Genomic DNA, 22,677 nt, shown 5'->3' on the forward strand with positions numbered 1-22,677 from the left:
ATTTTATTGACTTTTTATGTTCTACCACTAGAATATGGTGTGGACATTATGTCGTTATGATGGCGTCTGTCTCTGTCTGTCTTTGTGTAGATACAATAACTCAAGAACATGACAGAAACTTCATACTTCATTCACCACAGATAGTAGAGGATCCGATTAGATTTTGGAGGTATAAATACACAGCTTCTTTCTCGTGGTCAAAGCTTGCCAGCCATGTGGACTGAGTGAAACCTGAATCCTGTGAACCCCACTGCAGCCTAACGCTGGCCAGTGATTAACGCTCAGCCAGAGACTGAGGCAGACTTGTAAATACTCCGCCTGGGATGACGATAAAACAGCAGAAGTGTATTTTACAGCGGGAGAAAGGAGGGTGCAGCTATCAGACGCTGCATTAACTGTGGCCCAGTTCACGCTCATGACGCATGCTCTTAACACAAGGCTCATACATATTAAATATAAAGGATTCAAAATCAACACCAGTGTTTCCCCTATATGCACCTAGCAGCGGCGTGCTGAATTATTTTTTTTTTTACGAGAGGAGAGAGGAGAGGAGAGGAGAGGAAAGGAGAGGAGATGAGAAGAGAGGAGGAGAGGAGAGGAGAGCAGAAGAGAGGAGGAGAGGAGAGGAGAGGGCTCCATCTTATCTCTTTAGAAACTAACGCGCGAAAGCTGTCAATATATACATCAATACGCCAATACATATTATTTGGATAGGATTCCCTTAAAGAAACGTCATAATTGTAAGTTATTTTATCATTGAAAATGTCATTACATTTAAGTAAATTAACACTGTTTGATAATACAACAGTGTGGTGATGCAAGTTAATTCTAGAAAAAAGGACAGTTAAGAATGAATAATTGGAAGAATGAATGACAGCTAGCTAGCCGCTAGCTAACACCCAGTGGATGTAAACGGTCACCCAGTGGGTGATATGGGTCACACATAAACTAATAGCTTGTTTGTCAAATCACGTTTGAATTTTCAGATGAGTTTAAAAGACTGGCTGATCAAAAGAAGAAAGAGAAGTGATGACCATGGTGATGAGGAGGAGGTTAGTTGGGTAAAGTTATGGGGGGGGGAGGTGGGTCTCTCTGCTGTCTGGCAGCAATGTTTTGAAAGGGGAGCAAATGGATACACAATTTTTTGGAGATACCAAGTTTTTAAGTGGTTTTACATGTTGCCAAATACAATTTTATTGACTGTATCTCCTACTAGACAGGACAGGCAGTGTGGCAGGGAAGCTCAGATGTGAGTGGAGGCCAGAGCAGAGGAAGTGAAGGAGAAGCAGGACAGGAGCATAGAGGAGAGGAGCAAAGTGCAGCTGCTGCTGCTGTTGCTGTACCAGGAGGAGCAGAGGTAGGAGGACCAGAAAGAGCAGGACCAATAAGAGCAAGACTGGCTGCCGCTACAGCACGCCCGAGTACTCATAGGCAATCTGGTTTTGATCTGGGGTGGATGGAGAACCCAAGATTCAAGCCTTGGCTGTACTATACAGCTGACCATGGTGAGTACCACATCTAACATATGGAGCAGTTTGGGGCTTGATCTCTCAGATGTTTTAACAATCGTATCAAATCAAATTTTTGTGCACCTCCGCTGCTACAACTCCATCCTAGGGGAAACACTGAACACACACAATTTTAGAGTCCTATTTTGTTCCATTTTGTTGTGGAATAATTATTGCTAATGCACAGCCCTTCAGCCAACATATAAACACAACATGTAAAGCTTCCAGCGGAGCACGCCTCCGGTTCATGGCCGACTGTGCTCGAGTGTGTAAGGAAGGAATGATTTTAACCCTTCACACAAAGAGGTTTCATTTCCTTTTATCCACGCGGCTGCCAGGCTTTAAGACACTCTAGCAGCAGAGTCCCAGATAAGAGCAACCCTACTTATCAGGGGGCACATGATTTGCTCTTAACACCGGTGTGCTGTGCCATTTTGAGTTGAGTGGTGGCGGACGTTCACGAGTGCGACCCGTCACAATCAGCGAGTCCAATCACGTCTCTGTCTCTTTCTTCCTCTCACACTGTTGAGCAGCTGCAGCGTTTCACACTGATGGACCGCTGTCTGGAGTTCAAATGACACTTGGACCAGGTTCATTTCAAGGTGCATATTAAGAGATCCAAAGTGTTGTAGAACAGGACTTCCCAACCCGCCGTTATCCACAAAATGTCCTGGGACTGGAAATTACAGTAGGTCACCAAACTACCAGCTTGCAGGGAACATTAGTCCTGAACGCTTTCTGATGAGATGTTATTTTTAGAAATGGCTTCCAAACAGATTTCTGGCAACATTTGCTCCTTTGCTCTCCATTATAACGATAAAACCTGCAAGATCAGATTTGGACTCAGATGGGCTAAAGGTGCGGAGAGTGCTACACCTTACCCTACCCAATTGAAACCTACGTTCTAGCAAAAGTAGGAGTTAAAAAACCAAGAAAAAGAACAGAAGCAAGGATGGCGTCACCTACAGATGTTGTATGGTGTAATCAACAAGGCAGATGTGGCGGAGGACGCAGCAGTGTGTGGGCTTTCCTTCTGGATTAGATGCAGACGTTTGGACACAGATCCTGCCTCTGCTTTAAGAACGCTTCCAAGTGTGCATTTGTCTACAAGATATGAATGAATATCTCTTTGGCTTGGTAGATCAACTGGCGGACTCTAGCTGTTTCGAATGTAACAAATACCTTGAATACCATTCTCAGCAGTCCATGAGAGCACAAGCGGTATTAATAGGCCACCAAGTCGGGTGTCACACTCATGGACATCAATTGGGTATGGCAAGGAGTGGCATTTGCCATCAATTTGATGTTGTAGCGTTTATCATCATAGCGGAAAGCAAAGAGCAGGCAGAAATTGACAGAAATGTATTTGGAAGCCAGATCCAAAAAAAAAAGGGGAGCGTTCAGGATCAATGTTCCCTCTCATTCTGGGAAATGTAGGAAATCACTAACTGAAGTAGGTTGAGGGAAAGCGAGCGACTGCGGGAACACTTTGAACATCACAGATTGACGAGATCTAACGGCGTAAGAATATTCGTGGGTGGGTTTTTTTAGGTTTAGGGAATCAGCACCCCTGGTTGCACTGGCGGGTTGTGCAGAGTTGCTGTTTGTTTGGATGGTTGGTGGTCGGTTGCCAAATGTTAGGCAACCAGGCCTCCCTTCTCTGCATCTGGAGCCTCTGCACTCGTAACTATGTCAAGTCGGTGATTGATTGCTTTTTGGAACGGATGCTTGTTTTTATGCATTTGTGTGTGTGTGTGTGTGTGTATGTGCGCACCAGGCCTAACGGTAATATGGAATTCATGATTGTGCACTACCTCCGCTCTTTTCCTGTCTTGAAAAAATGATTACATTTTCATCCACATTGGAACAAAATAAAGAAGGAAGGGTAAAGAGTTCAGAGTTTTGATGCTTAAAAGTTATAAATGTTATATAAATATTTGATTCTTGCAACATGTATGCCCATGAAGTGTTTGATGATTCATATGAGCTGGCCTATATGTTACACCCCATATAATGCAAGAATTGATGTAATGATTTATTACGTTATCAGGGAAAAGCCCCTCCCCCACCCCCACCCCCCCACCACACCCCACCCCCCCACCCCACCCACCCTCCCTCTCTGCCAGCCTCCCTGCCAACTCCGGAGGTCTGTTTTGGGGATTAGTGGCTTTTTTGGAGGCTCAGCGCTCGCAGCAAGGTAACAAATCGCCATGCAATCCGCGGGAAACACACAGAGGACATGTTTTAATTTGTCACTTCACCGGCTCTCCGCCCGCCGTCAGCGCAGAGAGTCAGTGGCAGCCACTTCAGAGGAACTCCTCTCCTTACTTTCTTGTTCCATTTCACAGGCTTTTGTGGTATAATCCACTGTCGGCTTCACTCATACATCTGATCCGGGTTCAGGGTTCAGGATTCAGGAGTGTGTGTGTGTATGTGTGTGTGTGTGTTCTGTATTTCTGCTCTTAGGAGGACCAAATGTCCTCCCTAGAATATAGAGATGTTTAGGTTAAGGCTAGTTTAGGATTAGGATTTGGTTTAAGATTAGGTTTAGGTTACGGTAAGGGTTAAGTTTAGTTTAGAGTGTGTGTGCATGTGTTCTCTTTCTCTCTCTCTCTCTTTCTCACACATGCACACACACATATATACCTCTACATACGCACAGCAACATGCGCAAATGAGGGTATGCAGGAAATGACAGTCAAAAAAATTTGTTAAGGTCTAGACATCCAACACACACACACACACACACACACACACACACACACACACACAGAGTCATGACTCATCCCTTTTATCCCTGGTGTTAACACAGTCAGGCCTATTTGACACATCCAAGGCCGATGCACCGCAGCCAAACGGCGATTTGAGTTTCCTCATTTAGCTGCTCGACAAAGGCCAGGGCTGTGTGTGTATGTGTGTGTGTGTGTGGTGCGCATGTGTGTTTAATTAGCACACAACACCTGCCTCCATTACAGGGCAATTAGACAACACATCACATCCAAACACATTACTGGTAAGCTTTTCAGCCCGATGTCTCTGTCTGTTTAGCCTGCATCTGCACTGTATTCCCACGTCTGCTTTAATTCTCTTGTGTGTTTTTTTTTATGTTTGCCCCTCTCTCTCTCTCTCCGTGGTGCGCTGTTCATTTTTCTCTGAATCAGGCATTTCCACTTTCTCCTTGTTTTTTCTGTCCTTGCCCCTTTACTCCCCGCATCCCACCGCCTCATCTCTTTCTTTGTGCCAAGCCTCCCTCTGCTTCTCTTCACGTGGCTTCTAGTCTCCAGAGTATCCACGGGTCCTTTAAGAAGTCTGCCAAAGTAAATCTAAATTTAACACAATCACGTCATTTTGAGCATTTTCAAACTTAAAAATAGAACAGCTTTGTTGGAATAAAAGCTCTTGGGTCTGCCAGTCCCTGACGTCTCCTAAATATCGGGTGTTTGCTAGTCGAACACTGTTATGAAATCAATATTTCACATCACAAAGGAGTGCTTCTACCTTGTATGGGCATACCGGTCACATTGACCCTACACATTATACACAGTGTACCTCAGTGTGTCTCTTTTTTTATCGCTCTCACAAATGTGCATCGGGCGTTGCTTAGCAACAGGTATTGTTTACATTTGCTTTGTGTCATCTAACACAAAGAATAGCCTATAACACATCATATTGAAAGATCTGAAGAATAGATTAAGATCAGATAGACTAGAACAGAACGACTTGTGAGAAGATTTGGTGAGACGCATTCAGTCAGACTGAGACAGGCAGTTCCATCCGCTGGTGTTCCAGCTAAACTGATCCAGCGAATGTTCGGTATTAGCCTGAAGTTAATGAATTCCACAGAGTCCTTATTCTCAATTAGCCTAAGCCTAACATATGACTGCAGACCAGTTAGGTTTGTGCGCATTCATTCAGCCGCAATGCTTTGGTGTGTGTGTAGCCTTACTTTAACGCATGGATGTTGGGATGCAATATCATCATTTAGGCCTCAATTTCTTAGCTAGGCTATGCCAATACTGAGCACATTGCCTACCTAAAGATGAAAGACGAAGACGAATGAGCCACAAACGTCTGTGTGCGTCTTATGAGATTTTACATTTGGTGTCCTGATGTTTCTTATGATCTATCCAACCATAGCAAATGCATTTATCTTTAAATATGTTAACTTTGTTTCATTATTTTGGTTATTAAAGGTGCTATGCGTAGACATCAGGTAAGCTAATGTCAAGTTGAAACTATATAGTTAGAATAGAGGGACTGGAATAAAGTTGTGGATTACTGCCAAAGTGAAAACGGTTCCTGTTTTGTGCCGTAAAGCAATCCAGCAGATTTCCCTCCAAATTTGATCCAGTGGCCCACAAGGTGAAATATAGTGTAGAGGCCTGTAGAGGCTGCCAATGTGCTCTGGACTTGTTTGTGGTCATATTTGTTTATGGTAATCATACTATAAAGCAAGGAATCTCTGTGTGTGTGTGTGTGTGTGTGTGTGTGTGTGTGTGTGTGTCCTTCGCTTATCTCGAGAACCGTTCGTCCGATCTACTTCACACTTGGCGGGTGTATTGCTGGGGACCCAAGGACATGCAGTGTCGGATTTGGTGCAATTTGGACACGCGACACGTTCAATATTAATAAACTTTTAATAAACAAGCGAACAGCGCTCTGTGCAGCAGTGGGGCGAACGGGCACTGCACTAGTTATACTAATATCTCAAAATAAATGTGTTGATGATTTATCCATGTTAAAATACTACAGAGAGCACCTTTAAATCGGTCTTGCACTCAATTCCAGGTAGCTTTAAAAAGGCCTTGAAGAGTCTTAAACTTGGCTTTCTGAATGTGTCAGAAATCCAGCAGATACTCTGATTCTCTCCCTCGTGTGAATGCGATGCCTTTCTCTGCTTTCCTTTACACTAGGTATTGAGTTCTCTCTCTTTTACACACACCCCCGCTCCCCTCCCTTCTTTCTTTCCTCTCTCTATCATCCAATAGAAAATACCATTCGCGGCACACATCTCCAATCAGGGGCCTCTCCACATGCGGCCCTTCCCGGCCATGCCCATCTATTACGCCGCCTCATCAGCAGAGCGGCGGGACGGATGTACCCATTCTGTCCCGGTCTAACCTCCTGGGGTAACATCCGTGGGCAAATGCACCCCCCTTTCCTACACCTCCCGCCCTCTTTTTTCGTAAAAAAACCCCCAAAACAACAGCCTCCACCGCGGGATCCGTCTTTGTTTTTCGCTCGCCTCCCGAAAACAAAAGCCGAGATAGATGTTTTTGTTTTTTTTGTGCGAAGGAAACTTTGAACGGGCGGCGCTTGTACTCAGAATGACAATGTTGTGTCGAACTTGCGGGTGGTGTGGTGGTTGGGTGAGTGGGTGAGTGGGTGGGTGGGAGTGTGTGGGTGTGTGGGGGGGTGGGATGGTGGTGTTCTTTCTTATTTGCTTGGGGGGGGGGTTTAAGTATAGGGTGAGTCGTGTGGCATTTTTCCTCAAGTGGAAATTCAAGTGTCTTGTTCGTAAGTGTCCTTTCTGTGGAGGGGAATGATAGTGATTTTGAATGCCCCCCCCCCCCGCTCACCTCCATCCCACACACACACACACACACACACTCCCCCCATACACCACCACTAAAACCACCAGCAGCCCTCCTTTCAGCTTTCAGCATGCACCAAAAATGCCTTTTTTTTGTGTGATATTTTTGTATTTTTCTTTAACTTGCATCAAATCACTATAATTTTACAGCCAGACCGCACAGTGCTGAGTGTGTTTTTTTTTTCCTCTTCTTTTTCTTACGACGAGGGGTGAGAGGGGGTGGGGAGGGAAAGAGGAGTGGGGAAAGAAGAGGAGAGAAAGAGGGGAAAAAGCCGACCACTGCTGACCTAAATGTGGCTCTCATTAAGATGGCCTGTGCACGAGGGGAGGGAGGCGGAGGAGTGGGAGCCGTGAAATGTCTTTTTTCTCTCTTTCTTTCTTTCTTTTCCCTCTCTCATGTTTTCCCCCTCTCCTGCCGTTAGCCTTTCGCTACTCCTTCTCTCGCCTCCCCATCTCCTATTTTTCCCTCCTTTCTTTGTCCTCGCCCTCTTCTTTATGTCTTCCATTTTACACCCCCCCCTACCCCACTGCTTTTTCCTTCCCTCTGTCTTGCTATTTTCTCTCTCTCCCTCTCTGTTTATGTATAAAAGTTATAACAGGGGGAGCTTTGCAGCCGGCCAAGGGAGAGAAAACAAGGTTATGGCGGAGAGAGGCCAAAAAAAAAAAAAAATCCTCCTTTGATACTGGTAAAGATTGCTGTGTATCAACTCCTCTCTCCTCTTCCCCCCTTTTTTTTGTCTGTTCTGCAGGTTTAAGGTTGTAACTTTTCACCGCTTTCCCCCCCCGCCCTCTCCTGTTAATGGTCGCCATCTCCGCCGCTGGATGTGATTTACTATTAACATGAATATTAAAAGTCGCCTGACCTACTTTTTTTTCAGCCTCCGTAGTGGGGAAAAAAAAAAATCGACACAAAACAACAGTAAAATAATGAAAGCGACAACAATGCGGTCCCCCGCCTCTAAGCCAGAATAATGTGATGAGGAGAAAGCAAGAGAGAGAGCGAAGGAAAAAAAAAAAAAGGGCCATAACAATCCTCCGCTCGGCTTGAAGTCTTATGAAGGTCCTGGCAGACAGAGAATACCCAAACAGGCCATTAACATTAGAGGAAGATGCATTCACTCGGCAGACACAGCTAGATGGGCGGGGGAGCGAAAACAGGGAGAAAAACATGCCTTCCCTTTGTCCGTCTGGTACTGAGCGTAATGTGAAAGGATGGCCGCATATTGGGCCTCTCACATCGCCGTCTGACGTATGGAGCCGTATTAGCTGTGAAGTATGGAAATGGGGCGGTGGTTACAGCGAAATGGCTAATGTATCCCCGTATTCCATCTGGAGACGGTATCCATAAGTCAGCGGTTATGCTGTCTGACAGCCTCTCTCTCTCTCTGTCTCTCTCTCTGTTTCTGTGTCTTTCTGCCCGGAGATGAATACATCTTTGTGCTCGGCCAGGGTCAGAGTAGGAGGCGGGAGGAGCTTGGCGTCAAGGACTAATGGACATTCAAATCTAATAGAAGCAGACCTGAAGGACGGCACTCTGGCCAGTTCAGTATTCCACTCTGCTGACATTATGCATAGCCCCTGGCCATGCGGTACAATGTGCATTTAGAGATTGAGATAGTATCTAAAGGATGGACAAATGTTATGCTCAGACTGCTTTACATTGGTTGAATAGATGTATACTATGATGTAATTCTGCCCGCGTTGCTTAACTGCTGATGGCTAGTCAGTGATGTCAAGAAAAGAAAGGCTGCAGCCACTGCCACTCAATGCAAATCACTTCAGAGGCTTGTATTAACAAAATGTCTATTATGTGTTCAGTGAATTAGGGGCCTGGTCTTGACCCCTGGGCCATTCATTCCCAACTGTTGCTTTTCAAACCACTTAGTCATGTCAGGTCAAGCACACCGGCTTATAATATCCATTTTGTGAGCCAGCCAATCAAATTGTGTTAGGAGGACAGAGAAACCTAGTGTTTAAGTGTTGCTGAGAAGAACAACAAGCCATGCTGCGGTCACAGAGTTTCTCAGCCAGCGGCTGGTCTCTGCATAATCACATCTCCTCTGCAAATGGAACTGAGAATTCAGAGCATCTTGAGAAAGGAAAAACAGCTGCTGTTTGTTAATACTTGCATACCAGGGGCCATATGTTCGGAGCATCTCATAGGCAGTTTGACTCCTAAATTAATATGGTCATGCAACCTTATTCTTTATCCCTATTTGAATTGGATTTGTTTTACTGGAGTCCTATAATTGTTATTATCTATAATTTGAATCCAGTGTGAATCTGCCGTGGCCGCAAGTTTTACAGTAGGAAATCCAGAGAAAATGAACGTACTGTTTTTCAGCAGAGGTTATCTGCTGAAATGCGATAATGGGAGACGTTTTTTGGTGGCTGGCAGATTGTCATACCGCATGAAGGCTACCAGCTCAAATGGCTTAATGGAGGCTGTAGCGCAGGAGATTTTTGACCTCTGTGCAAATGCATCAGCTACCAACACCAGATAATGGACACTTGCACGAACAAGGAATAAAGTAAATATGAATCAATTCGGATATGGAAATTTTGCAACTCGATGAGATTTATCTCTTGTATGGCAGCATTTGGTAAGTATGAAGCCGGCTAAAACTAGCCTTGTGTCACAGACAATGGAGCATTCCTTACTGCAAAGCAAAATTATATATCTATATCAATTCTAAGCAGAATTGTAGATCATGACCTTTTCCATCCGGGCCACAGTAATTTCATCGAGATGCTTTATCCCTTATCAATGGTCCTCTGGAATTACGCGCATAGTGCTTAAAAATTACATTACAGGACCTCGCTCATTATAATAATCCAGCTCCAATAAGGCTATAGATGCTTTATGAATGCAGGCCTGCAGTGGAAGAGGCAGAGAGAGAGAAAGAGGGAGAGAGAGAGAGAAAGAGAGAGAGAGAGAGGGAGGAGTGGTTTCATTTGTTTGTGTGTGACTGTATGTGTGTGTGTCGCATGTCTAAATTGAAACCTTAACACCACATCCATTTTCATCTCCCCTTCATCGTCACAGCTTCCAAGCACCAGTTCTGTGTTGTGTATGTGAATGAGTGTGTGTGTGTGTGTGTGTGTGTGTGTGTGTGTGTATACACTTAATGCATGTGAGAAAGCAGGAGGGTATAATTGCAGGTCTGTGCCTGTCGGACATTTGCTCAAGTACAATTAGAGAGCCGAGGGTTTTTGCGCACAGCTCATTTGGACACGGTACAAAGTGACGGGGACGGAGGTGGGGATGGACTTCCCCGCCGGCCCCCGAAGCAATCGGAGAACCCGGGTTCCTCGCCTCTACTCGCCACAATGTCGGCGCCCGGGAATTGAGCCTGCCACTCTCCGATAAGGGCTTGGCTCGACTCCTTAACCGCGCCGACGCTCATTACCTCGCGCTAGATCAACTCCCCAAGGGGTTCCAGCTCCCCTCTGAACCCTTCACGCCCCTCCGGCGACTCATTTGGAGATGAAAGTGGAAAGGCTCACCTGTGAACTGAAGATGGAGGGACAGAAGAAGGAAGGGATGGATGGGTCCCACAGGGCAGTCAAACCCCCTTTACTTGTCCGGGGATCTTAAAGCCCTCATTTTGCGACTGGCTTTTTTTTTTTTTTCGTAGGTGCACCGATGTGCCCCCTTGCTCTCTTCTCCCTCTCTCTCAAAGTCCTTCCCTCACTCTCTTTTTGTGGATTCAATACCTCCGCTCTCTCCTTTTCATATATTCAGCGCCAGCGGTGTGCACCTCAAAGCCTTTAAAGATTTGATGTGGCCACCGTCTTTAACACACTTGCCTGGAAACCTTGACCCTAAAAGGGAAGCAGCTTTAAAGCCAGGTTCGCCTGGGTCAGCTCTTCATCATAAACAGGCTAGAATCAGCTTGTCATAAACGTGTGACCTCACAAGGGAACACATCAGGCCCAGGTTAGATGTCAAGGAAATCTATTTCATACTGGTGAGCAAGAATATTTCCTCACAATTAGTAAGGCTCTTTCATTGCGTCTTACAAACAACTTCTACTATTCTTGGACAGCCAGTTTTTACTGGTTGGTTCTCACAAGCAGAACAAACTTTTGCCCTTAAACTAACCATTAGAAACTCAACTAGAGAGTCAATAAAAGCAAAAGATAGTCCTGACCAGCGTCAGCTCAGCCTTAGAGCCATCAGGCACTGGTACAATGTGTCGGCTCTGTCTAGACAGCTTTCCATTTACTTGAGGACACTGCTTTTAAGGCTACAAGTTATCTATCCCTCTTGGGGTCGTGGTAGCAGCTGGTGTCATTTCTAATGTAGTCTACTGTAAGTAGAGGCCACATTAGTGATCAATAAGCGTATTCAAGCCAAGGGTAGCGAGGTGTGTCGCAACGTGGCGCTGGATACAATAAATGGGCCAAAGGAGAGCGGAGATAGATTTTCATAATAGCCAGGATGCAGAATACACTGCCGCACACACTTAGTTTTCCTAACAGCCTCTTTATTTTCAAATGGTTTTGGAAGAGCGGTGTTTATGGTGCCTGGCTCCAGGTGAATATTAAATAGGTAAACACAGGAGCGTTTCAGTGGAGATAAAATACCGAACTAGCAAACGAGAACCCTCCATTTTTCATATCAGCGCGCATTCATCCGCCCACCCACGTCCATTTCCAAAAACATTTCATGCCGTTGAAGAGCGAGGCAAGGTGCTAAGCACCATGAGTGGGGAGAGACTCACTTCTCAGCTGCTAAATTACCCTAAAGGAGTAATGCATCCAAACCTCTTTTTTCATGGCGCTCAGGTAGCTGCGAACACAAACACAAATGACTTAAAAGAAGCGGGGATGCAATTTGCCAGCGTTTCAAGTTTTTTTTTTTGGATGCACAACTTCTGTTCATTTTTTAATGATTCTTTCCTTCCCTGTTAGCATTTGCAGCATTTTCATGTTGCTTCAATCACAACCCTCAAGATGGCTCTCAGCGGCATGGCACATCTGTGGTTTGTGCCCCTTAAATATGTTGCCATTTTGCTGATTGGTTCTCATCTGTATTTCACCCATCACAAGTCGTGGGCGCCTAGAAATTGGGACCCTCTGGTTCCTTCTGCCCTTAGATGTCTCCATCAGCTCTAATTGGGTGTATTTGTCGCTTCTTTGGGGAAGGGATAGTTTCCTCACAACATCCATAGCCATTAGTAGCGCAAAGAGGGATTTTCATTTTCCTTAAAAGAGGTATCACACTGTGAAGTTGCCCAGAAAATATTATTTGCAGAGCCGCAGAGGAAGCGTAATGTCCAAGAGCGGAGGCGAGAACCTATGGCTTTGTTGCTCCAACGGATTTGATTTGTGCGGAAATTATTCTGTATAAAATGATGCCTTCTACTCCGTTGTTTTGAAATCTAAACGGCTTTAACGATTGAGGTTTGGACTTGGAGACAACGCTGGCAAAATAAATTGACTTTTGCGATGCAGTTGCAAATCAAATATTTGGTCACGACATCGGTGGCGTGTCCATGTCTTGTAAACAATGTTAGATAATATGCTAATGACGAGCAGAAATGGCCCTTTCATCTTTGTCTTTCGCGGAATTCGTAATTTCCTTTTAATCATCATTACTGAAGAGACATCTAAAGCCTGCGATACTCCAACTCCGCTCTGATGACAAATGAAATAGCCCTTTTTTTTTTCCAAGGAAGATCTTGCAAAATAGCTGCCAGTGGTGTGTTTGAAGTCATTTGAGTGGCAAAGGTAGAGGGCTTTGTGTCTGGTGGCGTATTAGTGGGTGAGAGTGCTGGTGTGAAATGAGTGGGTATCCTCCCCAGTAGGCTTGTGCTGCGGGTGAGGTCAACCGAGGAGCACTGCTGCCCAGCAGGGGAACAGATTCAAGAGCGCCCCAGCCTCACCAAGGCTCTTTGTACTCTGGATGTGAAATTCTACACTTTTTACCCAATGAATCACCTGCAATTTCTCAAATGACTCTACCCAACAGTGAAGGTAGACAAGTCTCTTAACGCATCGATGAAGTTAGAAACCTGACCGCCTGTCTTCACCTGCTGTGGTATTGTTACATGTAGAGGACATGTAGGCTTCATGCTCAGAGCAGAGGGAGCGAAAAGATTGATGAAAACAAGGGAATCTTTCCATCACAGCTTTGTGAATATTAATCAATGATGAATTCCGTTCGAGAGCACTCAGTCTGGCGGTTATCTTCCAGAGAAGCGTCCCTGAACTCCCCTCAATCACTTAACATGGCCACTTCTTTTTGTTTCCCTGCATGAATTCCGTCGGCAGAGCCCGGAGACACCGTGGCCGTCGCTTGTTTTACAGGAGAGGTCAAATTAATATTCATTGCGAACGCTGATGAACGACCCATTTTTCGTGTGGCGGGGGGAAATGCAAACCTAAGGCGCTGGGCTTGTTCGCATGGGAACCAAACAAAAAGCCCTTCAAATGTTCAGGGTAGCCTCTGCTATATTAATACGAAAACCCTAATTTTTGGCCGTTTTTCCCTCCCAACTGTGTAATCACATTAACACTGAATCTCTTTTAAGAAGGATTGGCACTGATTTCGTGGGGTCTTTAGTTTTTGTTGTTTTTTGTCAGGTGGGAGATTTTATGACCGTATGAATCGTGGCAAGGAGCTGGGTGCTCTGATGCATGTGATTAGCCTGGATAGCCGCCTGTCACAGCATGAGGTAACATCACAGCCAGGATGTCCTGACAGACATCAGTGAAGACACACTCATAAATAGATCGGAACCGAAGCCACTCTAGCTGTTGGTTCATAATAGGAACTGAGGTTCCGTGGCTATTTGTTGATTGATGAAGTGACAGTGCTCACAGATGCAAATGCATGTAGAATTAAACTGCATTTTTAAACATCACTATGTCATTGTCAAATTAACTATGACGTCTTGGTATAATTACTGTCAACAAATGAGACCATGATTGAGAAAATTAATGGCCTCTATCTCACACCAGTGGTATTGTTAGTGCTAGTGTTTCTCCAAATTTAGACCACATTTCCCATAAACCCTGTTGCTTCTTGCCACCCCCCCCCCCCCCCCCTGAAGAGGATAAACATGTTGGAAACCATTTTGATCCATTTGCTCTGGAAGAACATCACCCTCTTCCTGTTTTGTGCCATAAAGCAACCCAGCAGATTTCCCGCCAAAACCCGACCCTGTGGCTCCTAATAATGGTCTTGTTTGTTTGCGGTAATCATACTAAATATCTCAAAATTGACATGGTACCGATTTATCAATGTGAAAATTTGACATGCCGCACCTTTAATTCTCATTTGGTTAGATATTGGATGAAAACATCTTTCGGGTATCTATAACAGAGGAGCAGAGACTAGGAAGTTTCATGTTTTGTTTTTTTTTGTCAATGTGAAAGTGTATCTAAAGACACAGAAACCAAATTGACGGGTGCGTTATTGAAATAATGATTCCCAGGCCCCCATCTTTTTCCTTTTTTTATTTTTATTTTTTTGCCTGACAGAACATTGAAAGCTGTTGACACCCCACTTTGGCTCAGCGGGGGATTGAAGGGAACGGTAATAAGTACCTCGCTGTACCCCCCCCCCCCCACCCCCCACCCCCCACCCCACCCCCCCCGCCCCGCCACCTCCACCGCTCCTATCCTCTGCCTCTCAGAAGAAGACTTGTTTAATTTTAGCCGCTCTGACACACACTTGACATAGATTAATTATAGAGGCTCTTCATGTCATTTAGCGACGTGCGTGCGAGCACACACACACACACACACACACACACACACACAACTGGAAGAAGCCGTGATTCAGAGCAGCCTGCAACAAATCCACTTCATCCCCAGCAACCCCGTGCCACCTACGCCGCCCATCCCTGCACCCGCTGCCCGCGCCTCCTCCACCTTCCTCAGCCTCAATCCCTCCTCCGCCTTCCCCAGCTCTCCGAGCCCTTTCAGGTTCTCAGAAGTGATTGCTTGCTCCTATAAGCTCCATCCACTCACACCTTTCCCTGGCCCTTCTCCACGCTGCTTGACTGATCGGGAGAAATTGCACCAGAGACGACTCTGACTCCTTCAACAATTTCATGGCCTAGTTTCACTCCGATAAGAAAAACAGTCAAAAAGGGAGGAAAAAAGTGAATGGCCTACACTCACTCGCCGCTGCAACCGGGAAGCTCCGTCCTAGAACCTTTTATTTTTTCGGTGTTAGTGGATCTGTGATTGAACATTTGCTCTCTCAATAGAGGTGGCGCTGAAGAAAAAATCCTTAAGGCTTTATGGCAAGCTTTTTTTTTCTTCTTTTTTTTATTTTTCCACCTCTAGGCCAACACAATTTGAATTCAAACGAGTGTGTTTTTTACTAAGGACCATGGCATATGCTTAGTTTCTTTTGAAGACTTTTATGCTAGTTTGGGGTAAATATAGAGCTTTCCAGGCATCTAGGCCCCTTTACAAGATTTTAAAGCTGCACTAGGCAAGATTTTTATGTGAAAACACACTTTTCTTCTCAGCCTAAGTGGGGCTGCAACAGAGAAGAGCGTCCCATCCCCACTAACCGAGACTCCGTAGATTCACCCTATTTGCCCAAATTCAATTCTGGTGTTGGGTATGATCTTCTCCGCACAGAAAGTGATGAAACCTAAGAGTGAGATCCAGAAGTGTCGAGCTAGCACTGCATCCAGAGAAAGCCGGACTCACACTAAGAAGAAATTTAGTTTACATTATTTCTGGGTGTCCTCAAAGTCCTCAAAATCCAGCTCTCTTGCTGCCGTTTGGGCCCGCTAATGCGCAACATTGCCTAGCGCAGCTTTAAGTACACTCTCGTGACATTAAATGCATAATGCATATTTCGTGTCATTAAATGAATGATGCGTATTACGACAGCCGGTAATGCATGAGATGGGCCTTAATAGAGCTTAATCATTGCCATTGCGCCTGCCCACAGTCACATGAAAGATCCGAGGACCCCATACATCACACCCTTTGCGCGATAACCGCTCATAACCTCGTATGATAATCGCTGCCTCTCAGGAGGAAAGAGAGGACCGTCGGGGCCCACTCATCATATTCCTAGCATGTATATTAGACAAGCTTTGATCCATCTAATAAGCCTTCCGCCGGCGGAGCTTGTATTAGCTCTGCTTCACTAGAGCACAGAGAAGACCCAGGGTTGGAGCTCCATCTGATACATGGACGCCGCCTCGCCGTCTTCATCCCTCTCCATCCCCGCCCCGCAGCCGGTCTCCAGGCCTCGAGCAGATAGGCATCACCGGCGCTGCCGATACAGCAACAGCTGTCCCGTTCCTCGCTTCTGCTGTCTTGTTTGCTTCCCCCCCTTTTTTTCTTTTTTCCTGTTGTTTCTCACTATTGATTTGTCTTTTCCTGTTACTTTGTTCTCTCGCCTCCTGTCTCCCTCGCTGTCTGTCACACGGACTTTCTATCCAGTCACTTCTCTAACTCTCCATCCCTCTTAATCTCTCCATCCCCACTTTCACCTTCCATCTCAGCCTCTAACAGAGGCGGTATGTACTTACAGCGAAATCAAAATTGCCCGAAATAGAAACACAGTCGGACATGTTGCCGCGTACAGATTTGCGTATGCTTGCTGTGGCTTTTTGTTGTTCATTTACTTACACTGCACGCCTGTGGGGGTGCATGAAGATTAAAGAGGTAATCGCAGAGGTGTGACCAAGTCAACGTTGCTCGAGTCCCAAGTCTCAAGTCTTAAGTCTTGAGGCACAAGTCTCAAGTCAAGTCCCAAGTCTAAATGTAGATTACCAAGTCAAGTCCAAGTCAAGTCCATGTCATTAATGTCAAGTCTCAAATCTAAATGTAGATTACCAAGTCAAGTCCAAGTCAGGTCCATGTCATTAATGTCAAGTCTCAAGTCTAAATGTAGATTACCAAGTCAGGTCCATGTCATTAATGTCAAGTCTCAAATCTAAATGTAGATTACCAAGTCAAGTCCAAGTCAGGTCCATGTCATTAATGTCAAGTCTCAAGTCTAAATGTAGATTACCAAGTCAGGTCCATGTCATTAATGTCAAGTCTCAAATCTAAATGTAGATTACCAAGTCAAGTCCAAGTCAGGTCCATGTCATTAATGTCAAGTCTCAAGTCTAAATGTAGAACAGCAAGTCAAGTCAGAACAAATCAAGAGTCCAGTATCAATTTAATATCTTAAAGAAAACTAAATATCTAGGACTTTTCAATGCAATATGGTTTTAATAGGATAAAAACTTTGATTTCTATAATCAGTTTCAACTTCAATAAATTCAGTCATTCCATACAAATTCAGAAAACTGAATTTAAATTCAGTCGTCTGCTGGAACAAATCTCATCACTTTCAATCTAAGTCATTTACACAAACACAAGATCTCAAGTCAAGACTTTAGAAACCTTTTCAAGTCATCAAAGTACAAGTCAGAGTCAAGTCCCAAGTCACCAGAACCCAAGTCAAGTCAAGTCTCAAGTCTTCTCTTCATGCATCAAGTCAAGTCTCAAGCAATTCAAATTGTGACTTGAGTCTGACTCGAGTCCAAGTCATGTGACTCGCATCCCCCACCTCTGGGTAACCGTAATCCAGGGAAACCGGAAATAGTGGTGAAAAAAATGCAACAACAGCAGCAACAATGGTTGTGGTGAAACAACGTCAAAGGAGGCTGAGGGAATCGGAGGATTTAGAAGCCGTTTGAACGGTCAATGCTCCAAACCATTCATTTTGAAGAGTTGACCGTGAGATGTTAGCACAGAGATATAAATAAAGCCAGTGAACCGGAGAAGGATGCGGAGATGCTTTTCCACAAGGCAACACAACCAATCATGTGAAATTTCAGACCAAGTGCAGAAGGTCATGCGGGTGCGTGAAGAATTTGTCTAGTCCTTTTCACACTGCGGCTGCTGAACCCTACGCGGCGCTTCATTTTTTTCCGCAAATGTGTCCTTTTGTGCGTACGGACCCACCAAAATTCATTTCCTTGCCTTAGGCCCTCTCCTCGCTCATTCCGTTGCTTCCTTCACACTTCTTTCGCTCCCTTCCTCTTTCCCTCCTCTCTTGAGAGTCTTCTTGTGGGCTTTCACCAGTCTACTCCCTTCTCACCTTTTCCCCTTTTCACGCTTTTCCCGCTCGGCCTCGGTGACCCCGCCGTTGCCTATCGCAGTCCTTCAGCCGGCGACGGGGGCAAAGTTTAAAAAAGAAACAGCTGGAGACGAGGCAAGCGACACAGAAGTGCACGCGTCACTTAACGTTAGACTGACGGCTTGATGATGCCGGCACGAACGCTCTCGAATGTAGAACGGGTTGTTTTGTTTGGAGCTTCGCTAAGCGTTGGGAGATGAAGATGGGTGAATACAGATGAGATAAGAGCGGAGGGACGGAGGGGAGGAGAGCTTTTCTAAAGAAATCCCTCTCGATGAAATACAGTAATGAATGAATTCTCTCCAGTCAGACCGGACAGAAGTGACTATTTGAAAGCACATTTCTGAGCGTTTGATTTTGCCTTGACCTCTAGCGCTTTCGTTTTTTTTCTCTCGACTGCACACGAAAGCTGCTCTGTCACCCCTAACTGAGACGGAGTCTGAGGAAGTAGAGAATGAGTAGAGAATATGAGCAATTTCCAACTGACAAAAGAGCGGCTGCCAGTGAGAGACAGTACCTCCCACACTGTGTGTTCTGTCTATCAACTTGGCCCTGTTTACTGACGGCCACATACTCGTAGTGGCATCAAACGCAGTGTTACATACGATAGGAAAGGCGTAAATTAATTCTGAAATATCAATGCACATCTTGGACACATTTATTTAAGCCTGGAAGTAAAACTTGCTGTCTTTTCACCCGACCTCAGAAATATTCTGGTTAAGTCAGTAACATTATGTGACATTATGCTCACTGGAACACATATTTCTAAATATGTGTCCAAGATGTGCGTGGATATTTCAGAATTAATTTACGCCTTTCCTATTGTATCATGTAACACTATCAAACGGTAATGTTAGCTAGGAAGTGGTTGAATGCTAACGTTAGCTGTTGTCTAACGGCAGCTAATGGGTTATCAAATATGCTGTTTTACCTTGAAATATGGCCCGATGTCCCTCCGGATTTTCACTATCCATTGTCTTTTCAGTTGCTGATCAATCGGGAACCGGTGAAATGATAATGATTTGTCAGATTCCCTACGTTTATACGACTTGCAACCTGGAACACAGCAGTATGACATTATCCTTTTGATAACAGCATTTGAGCTTCCCACCCTGAGCGTGACGTCAGAGGAAAATGGCCGCCGTGTGAATATGGTGAATTGTGGAGATCGTCCGTGATTTTAATCTTGCGCAAATCTGCCATGTTGGTAATTTGTAATGTCAAAATTCCGGTACAAATTGCCTCCCATATTTTGGTGAGGACAGAGGTCCCATGCAAATCAACCTTTTTTCAAGTTTTTGGTGCGTGATTTCTTCTTCTTTTTCTAGACACGCAATTTCTATCTTCTGTCTAACCCTGTCCTAAAAAATGGAGGCATTAGTGAAATCTATAGAGGAAGGTTTTGATTGCAAATTTTGGTGCAAACTTCAAGTATCAAGTTTTGCTTTTTGCTTTACACAATAGTGATTTCAGTGAATTTCATGATCCTGTGTGAATGCTTTTCATGTAACGAGGTGTCCACATGATAGTAGTCACATGCAAATAAGGCTTATGTTACAAATGACCTAGAGTATAGGCTAGAACCAAAAATACAGGGGTTATGCAATGACATCTTTAGCTAGTAGGATTTCATCATTTTCATATTTTGCAGAACAGTGGTTCTACAAAATAAAGAAACAAGGAAGCAGAACTGAAACAAAGAACACAAGAGGTTTTGAATCATGCAGTATCAATGCAACTGAATTTCATCATTCAGCTATGTTTTTTTCCTATTCTCTGTGGTAGCTCTGCTCATATTATCGAACATTCATTACTATCTCCCAAAGGCTCGGATTGAAGAGAATTGTTTGTCCCACCTACTAATCCATGATGTCATATCGATATACTACTCCATGGAGAATACATGCAAAAAGTGATTGTAATATGCAGAAAGGAGATATTATCTGCTTCAGACCTCATTGCTCATTGGATGAAGACACTCTCAAGCAGACATTTTATAAGTCTGATAAAAGTGCTCTTTATGTTCTAGCTTCACAAATATTGCCCCAGATTATAGAAAGAGCAAATGTGAATTCTTAAATTGAGTGGTATTCCCCTTTACATTTCAGTAAGGAGTGCCTCGAATTGATTGTTCCCTCTTCAGCGTTGCTTACCCCTCCTTCATAATGAGGGAAATGTGTTCTTTCTGGGTTATTTAGGGGTTGTAAAATGAGCTCCAGAGTGTTTCCAGACTGTGTTTTCTGAACTGTGGTACAGATACTATGTTTTGCATAGTCACTTTTGATGCTGATATGTTGCAGATGTCTCTGTTAGGAAACCTGGCTGTTTACTTGTACAGTAAAAGATGATTTTGAAACATTTTACTTGAAGCTCATGACACGCCAGAAGGCATCTGTAGCTTTTGGAGTCTTTTTTTCCCAGTGCAATGACCTGACCAGATCTCTCTTACCCCCACAGGACCAATACCCAGACAGAGGGGAAATAGTGCTGTCATCCAATGACCTGCAACTGGCGCTTCAAGTGGAGCGAAATCAGTAAGTATTCTTCCACTAGTAACGACTTCACCGCCTTAACACCCTTAATAACCTCCTCTGTCTTCCATCGGAGAAAGAGGAATTAACGGGGAGAACGAGCAGGTAGAGGGAAATGATAATAGAGGGAGAAACAGAACTATCCAGAGAGAGATCAAAAAACATGCCTACGCTTCCTTCTCTCTCAGCTCTATTTCTACCACCTTGTCTTCCTTTTCGTTATGGCCAATCGATAGCCTCCTTCATCTCCTCTGAGCTGCCGGCCTTTGCTTTACCACAGAAGCTCAAGGTTACTATACGCTGCCACCTCTTAAAAGCTTATTAAAGATTGAATGGATGGCTCTAGGATATGGACGGAGTGTGGTTACCAAATGTTCCAGCCAGTGCGCCTAGCAACTGGCCTCTCAACATTCCAAAGGCTACAGATTTTGGATTCTTTTTATGAAAAATATAATCTATTTTTTATTACAAGAATAAAGACGCCGGTGCCCTTGAACAATTTCGAGGCGCAAGTTGGTATGCACTCTAAGCCCCGCGAATCACTGATGGCTGATAACTTTGTTCGCTTTGAGAAAGACATCTTATCTTCCGTGAGGAGCCACAACAGTATTTGATGGTCATGGACAGTTAAGAAGATTTTTGACATCTTTTCATGACAGTTTTGGTCAGAGTTTCAACCTTGGCCGCGAAGGGGATGACAGATAAGCGAGGCGGCGGCAAAGACATCGTCGTCCCTCCTCTAGAGTCGCAGCTTCAGCTCGTTATTATATGCAGCTACGGAGTGGGGGCAAGAAATGTGTAATTGACGCACCTCTGGGCCACAAAAGAAAAGCAAGGCTAATCTGAATGAGCGGGCGGGGGCTCTGCAGGGGCCGGCAGAACAAGGTTCAAGGCTGGCGGAGGTTACGCTGTCCCCGCGATAACATCAAGGGCTGCTCAGCAGTGTCTCACGCTTGCACATTAGCCGAAAGACATGCCGCGACTCAAGGTGGAGCACTTAACATGCTCGTAAAAGCCCGGAGGTGGAGAGGACGGCATGTCTGAACACACCCCGCCTGTTCATTAGATTCCCATACTTGTTCCTGAAGGCCTCCCTAAATAGATCCTCATTAGACCACACAGAAGATTTTCTTTCAAGGAACCCCATCTATCAAGTCAAATTCCATATGTTTATTCTGTAGGTGTGATGATTGCAGTGGGGAGTGAATTCTCTCATTGTGTGCTAATGTCTTGTGTGTAAAATTATAGTGAAATTGAATTATTCCTTAGCTTGCCGGGAACCCTGGAACCCCATCAAGGCCCCCTGGAGATCCCTGGACCCAGAGAAAGTTCAGGGAAAGTCTGTCCAGAGAAAGCTGCCCTCACACTTAAGAGGAAATTTAATTTACCAACATCACATTACATGATTTCTGGGTACTGAAGTCCTTTAATTTCAAACAGTTACCTCTCGCTGCTGTTTGGGCCCACCAATGTGTGAAATTGCCGTCGTATTTGAATGTTAACAGTGGCTTTGTCCCGATGATTGGCGGTTTGATGTGACAGAACGCTATAAACTATGTCTGCATTTGAGGCGTGAGTCTTCAAGAGGGATGAGTGAAACTGAACTTGCTGAAAGACGAGTGTGCGATGCTTCACTGGGAAACACAATCGGGATTTCAGTACATTTCGGATACAGAGCAACAGGTTTTTGCTCTCAGCACTGTATTCCACAGATGTTGCCGATGCGCTCGACACGTTTCAATAAGCCAATCAAAGGCAGGAATGTACACATAGTGGCTGCATAGGATTTCAGTTGCTTGGAAACAGATCAGTGACTCTCAGTAAGAGGAGACAAACGGAGCAATCGACACACACACACAGTCAGGCAGGCAGACAGAAAAACAAGAAACCCCGAGACAATGGTGGCATACGTGGAAAAGACAAGCG

General features: G+C 44.8%; 1 protein-coding gene across 1 annotated transcript in view; it reads left to right on the forward strand.

Moving 5' to 3' along the window:
- The window catches only part of adam19a (ADAM metallopeptidase domain 19a), a 123,263-nt gene that overhangs the window by 38,482 nt on the left and 62,104 nt on the right, over nt 1-22,677 (forward strand). Inside the window, exon 3 of the mRNA XM_071926069.2 lies at nt 20,678-20,754. Within this exon, the coding sequence (XP_071782170.1) occupies nt 20,678-20,754 (77 nt within the window). The remainder of the gene's footprint in view (nt 1-20,677; nt 20,755-22,677) is intronic.

The sequence above is a fragment of the Centroberyx gerrardi genome, chromosome 23, assembly GCF_048128805.1.
Source record: "Centroberyx gerrardi isolate f3 chromosome 23, fCenGer3.hap1.cur.20231027, whole genome shotgun sequence".
Lineage (NCBI taxonomy): Eukaryota > Metazoa > Chordata > Actinopteri > Beryciformes > Berycidae > Centroberyx > Centroberyx gerrardi.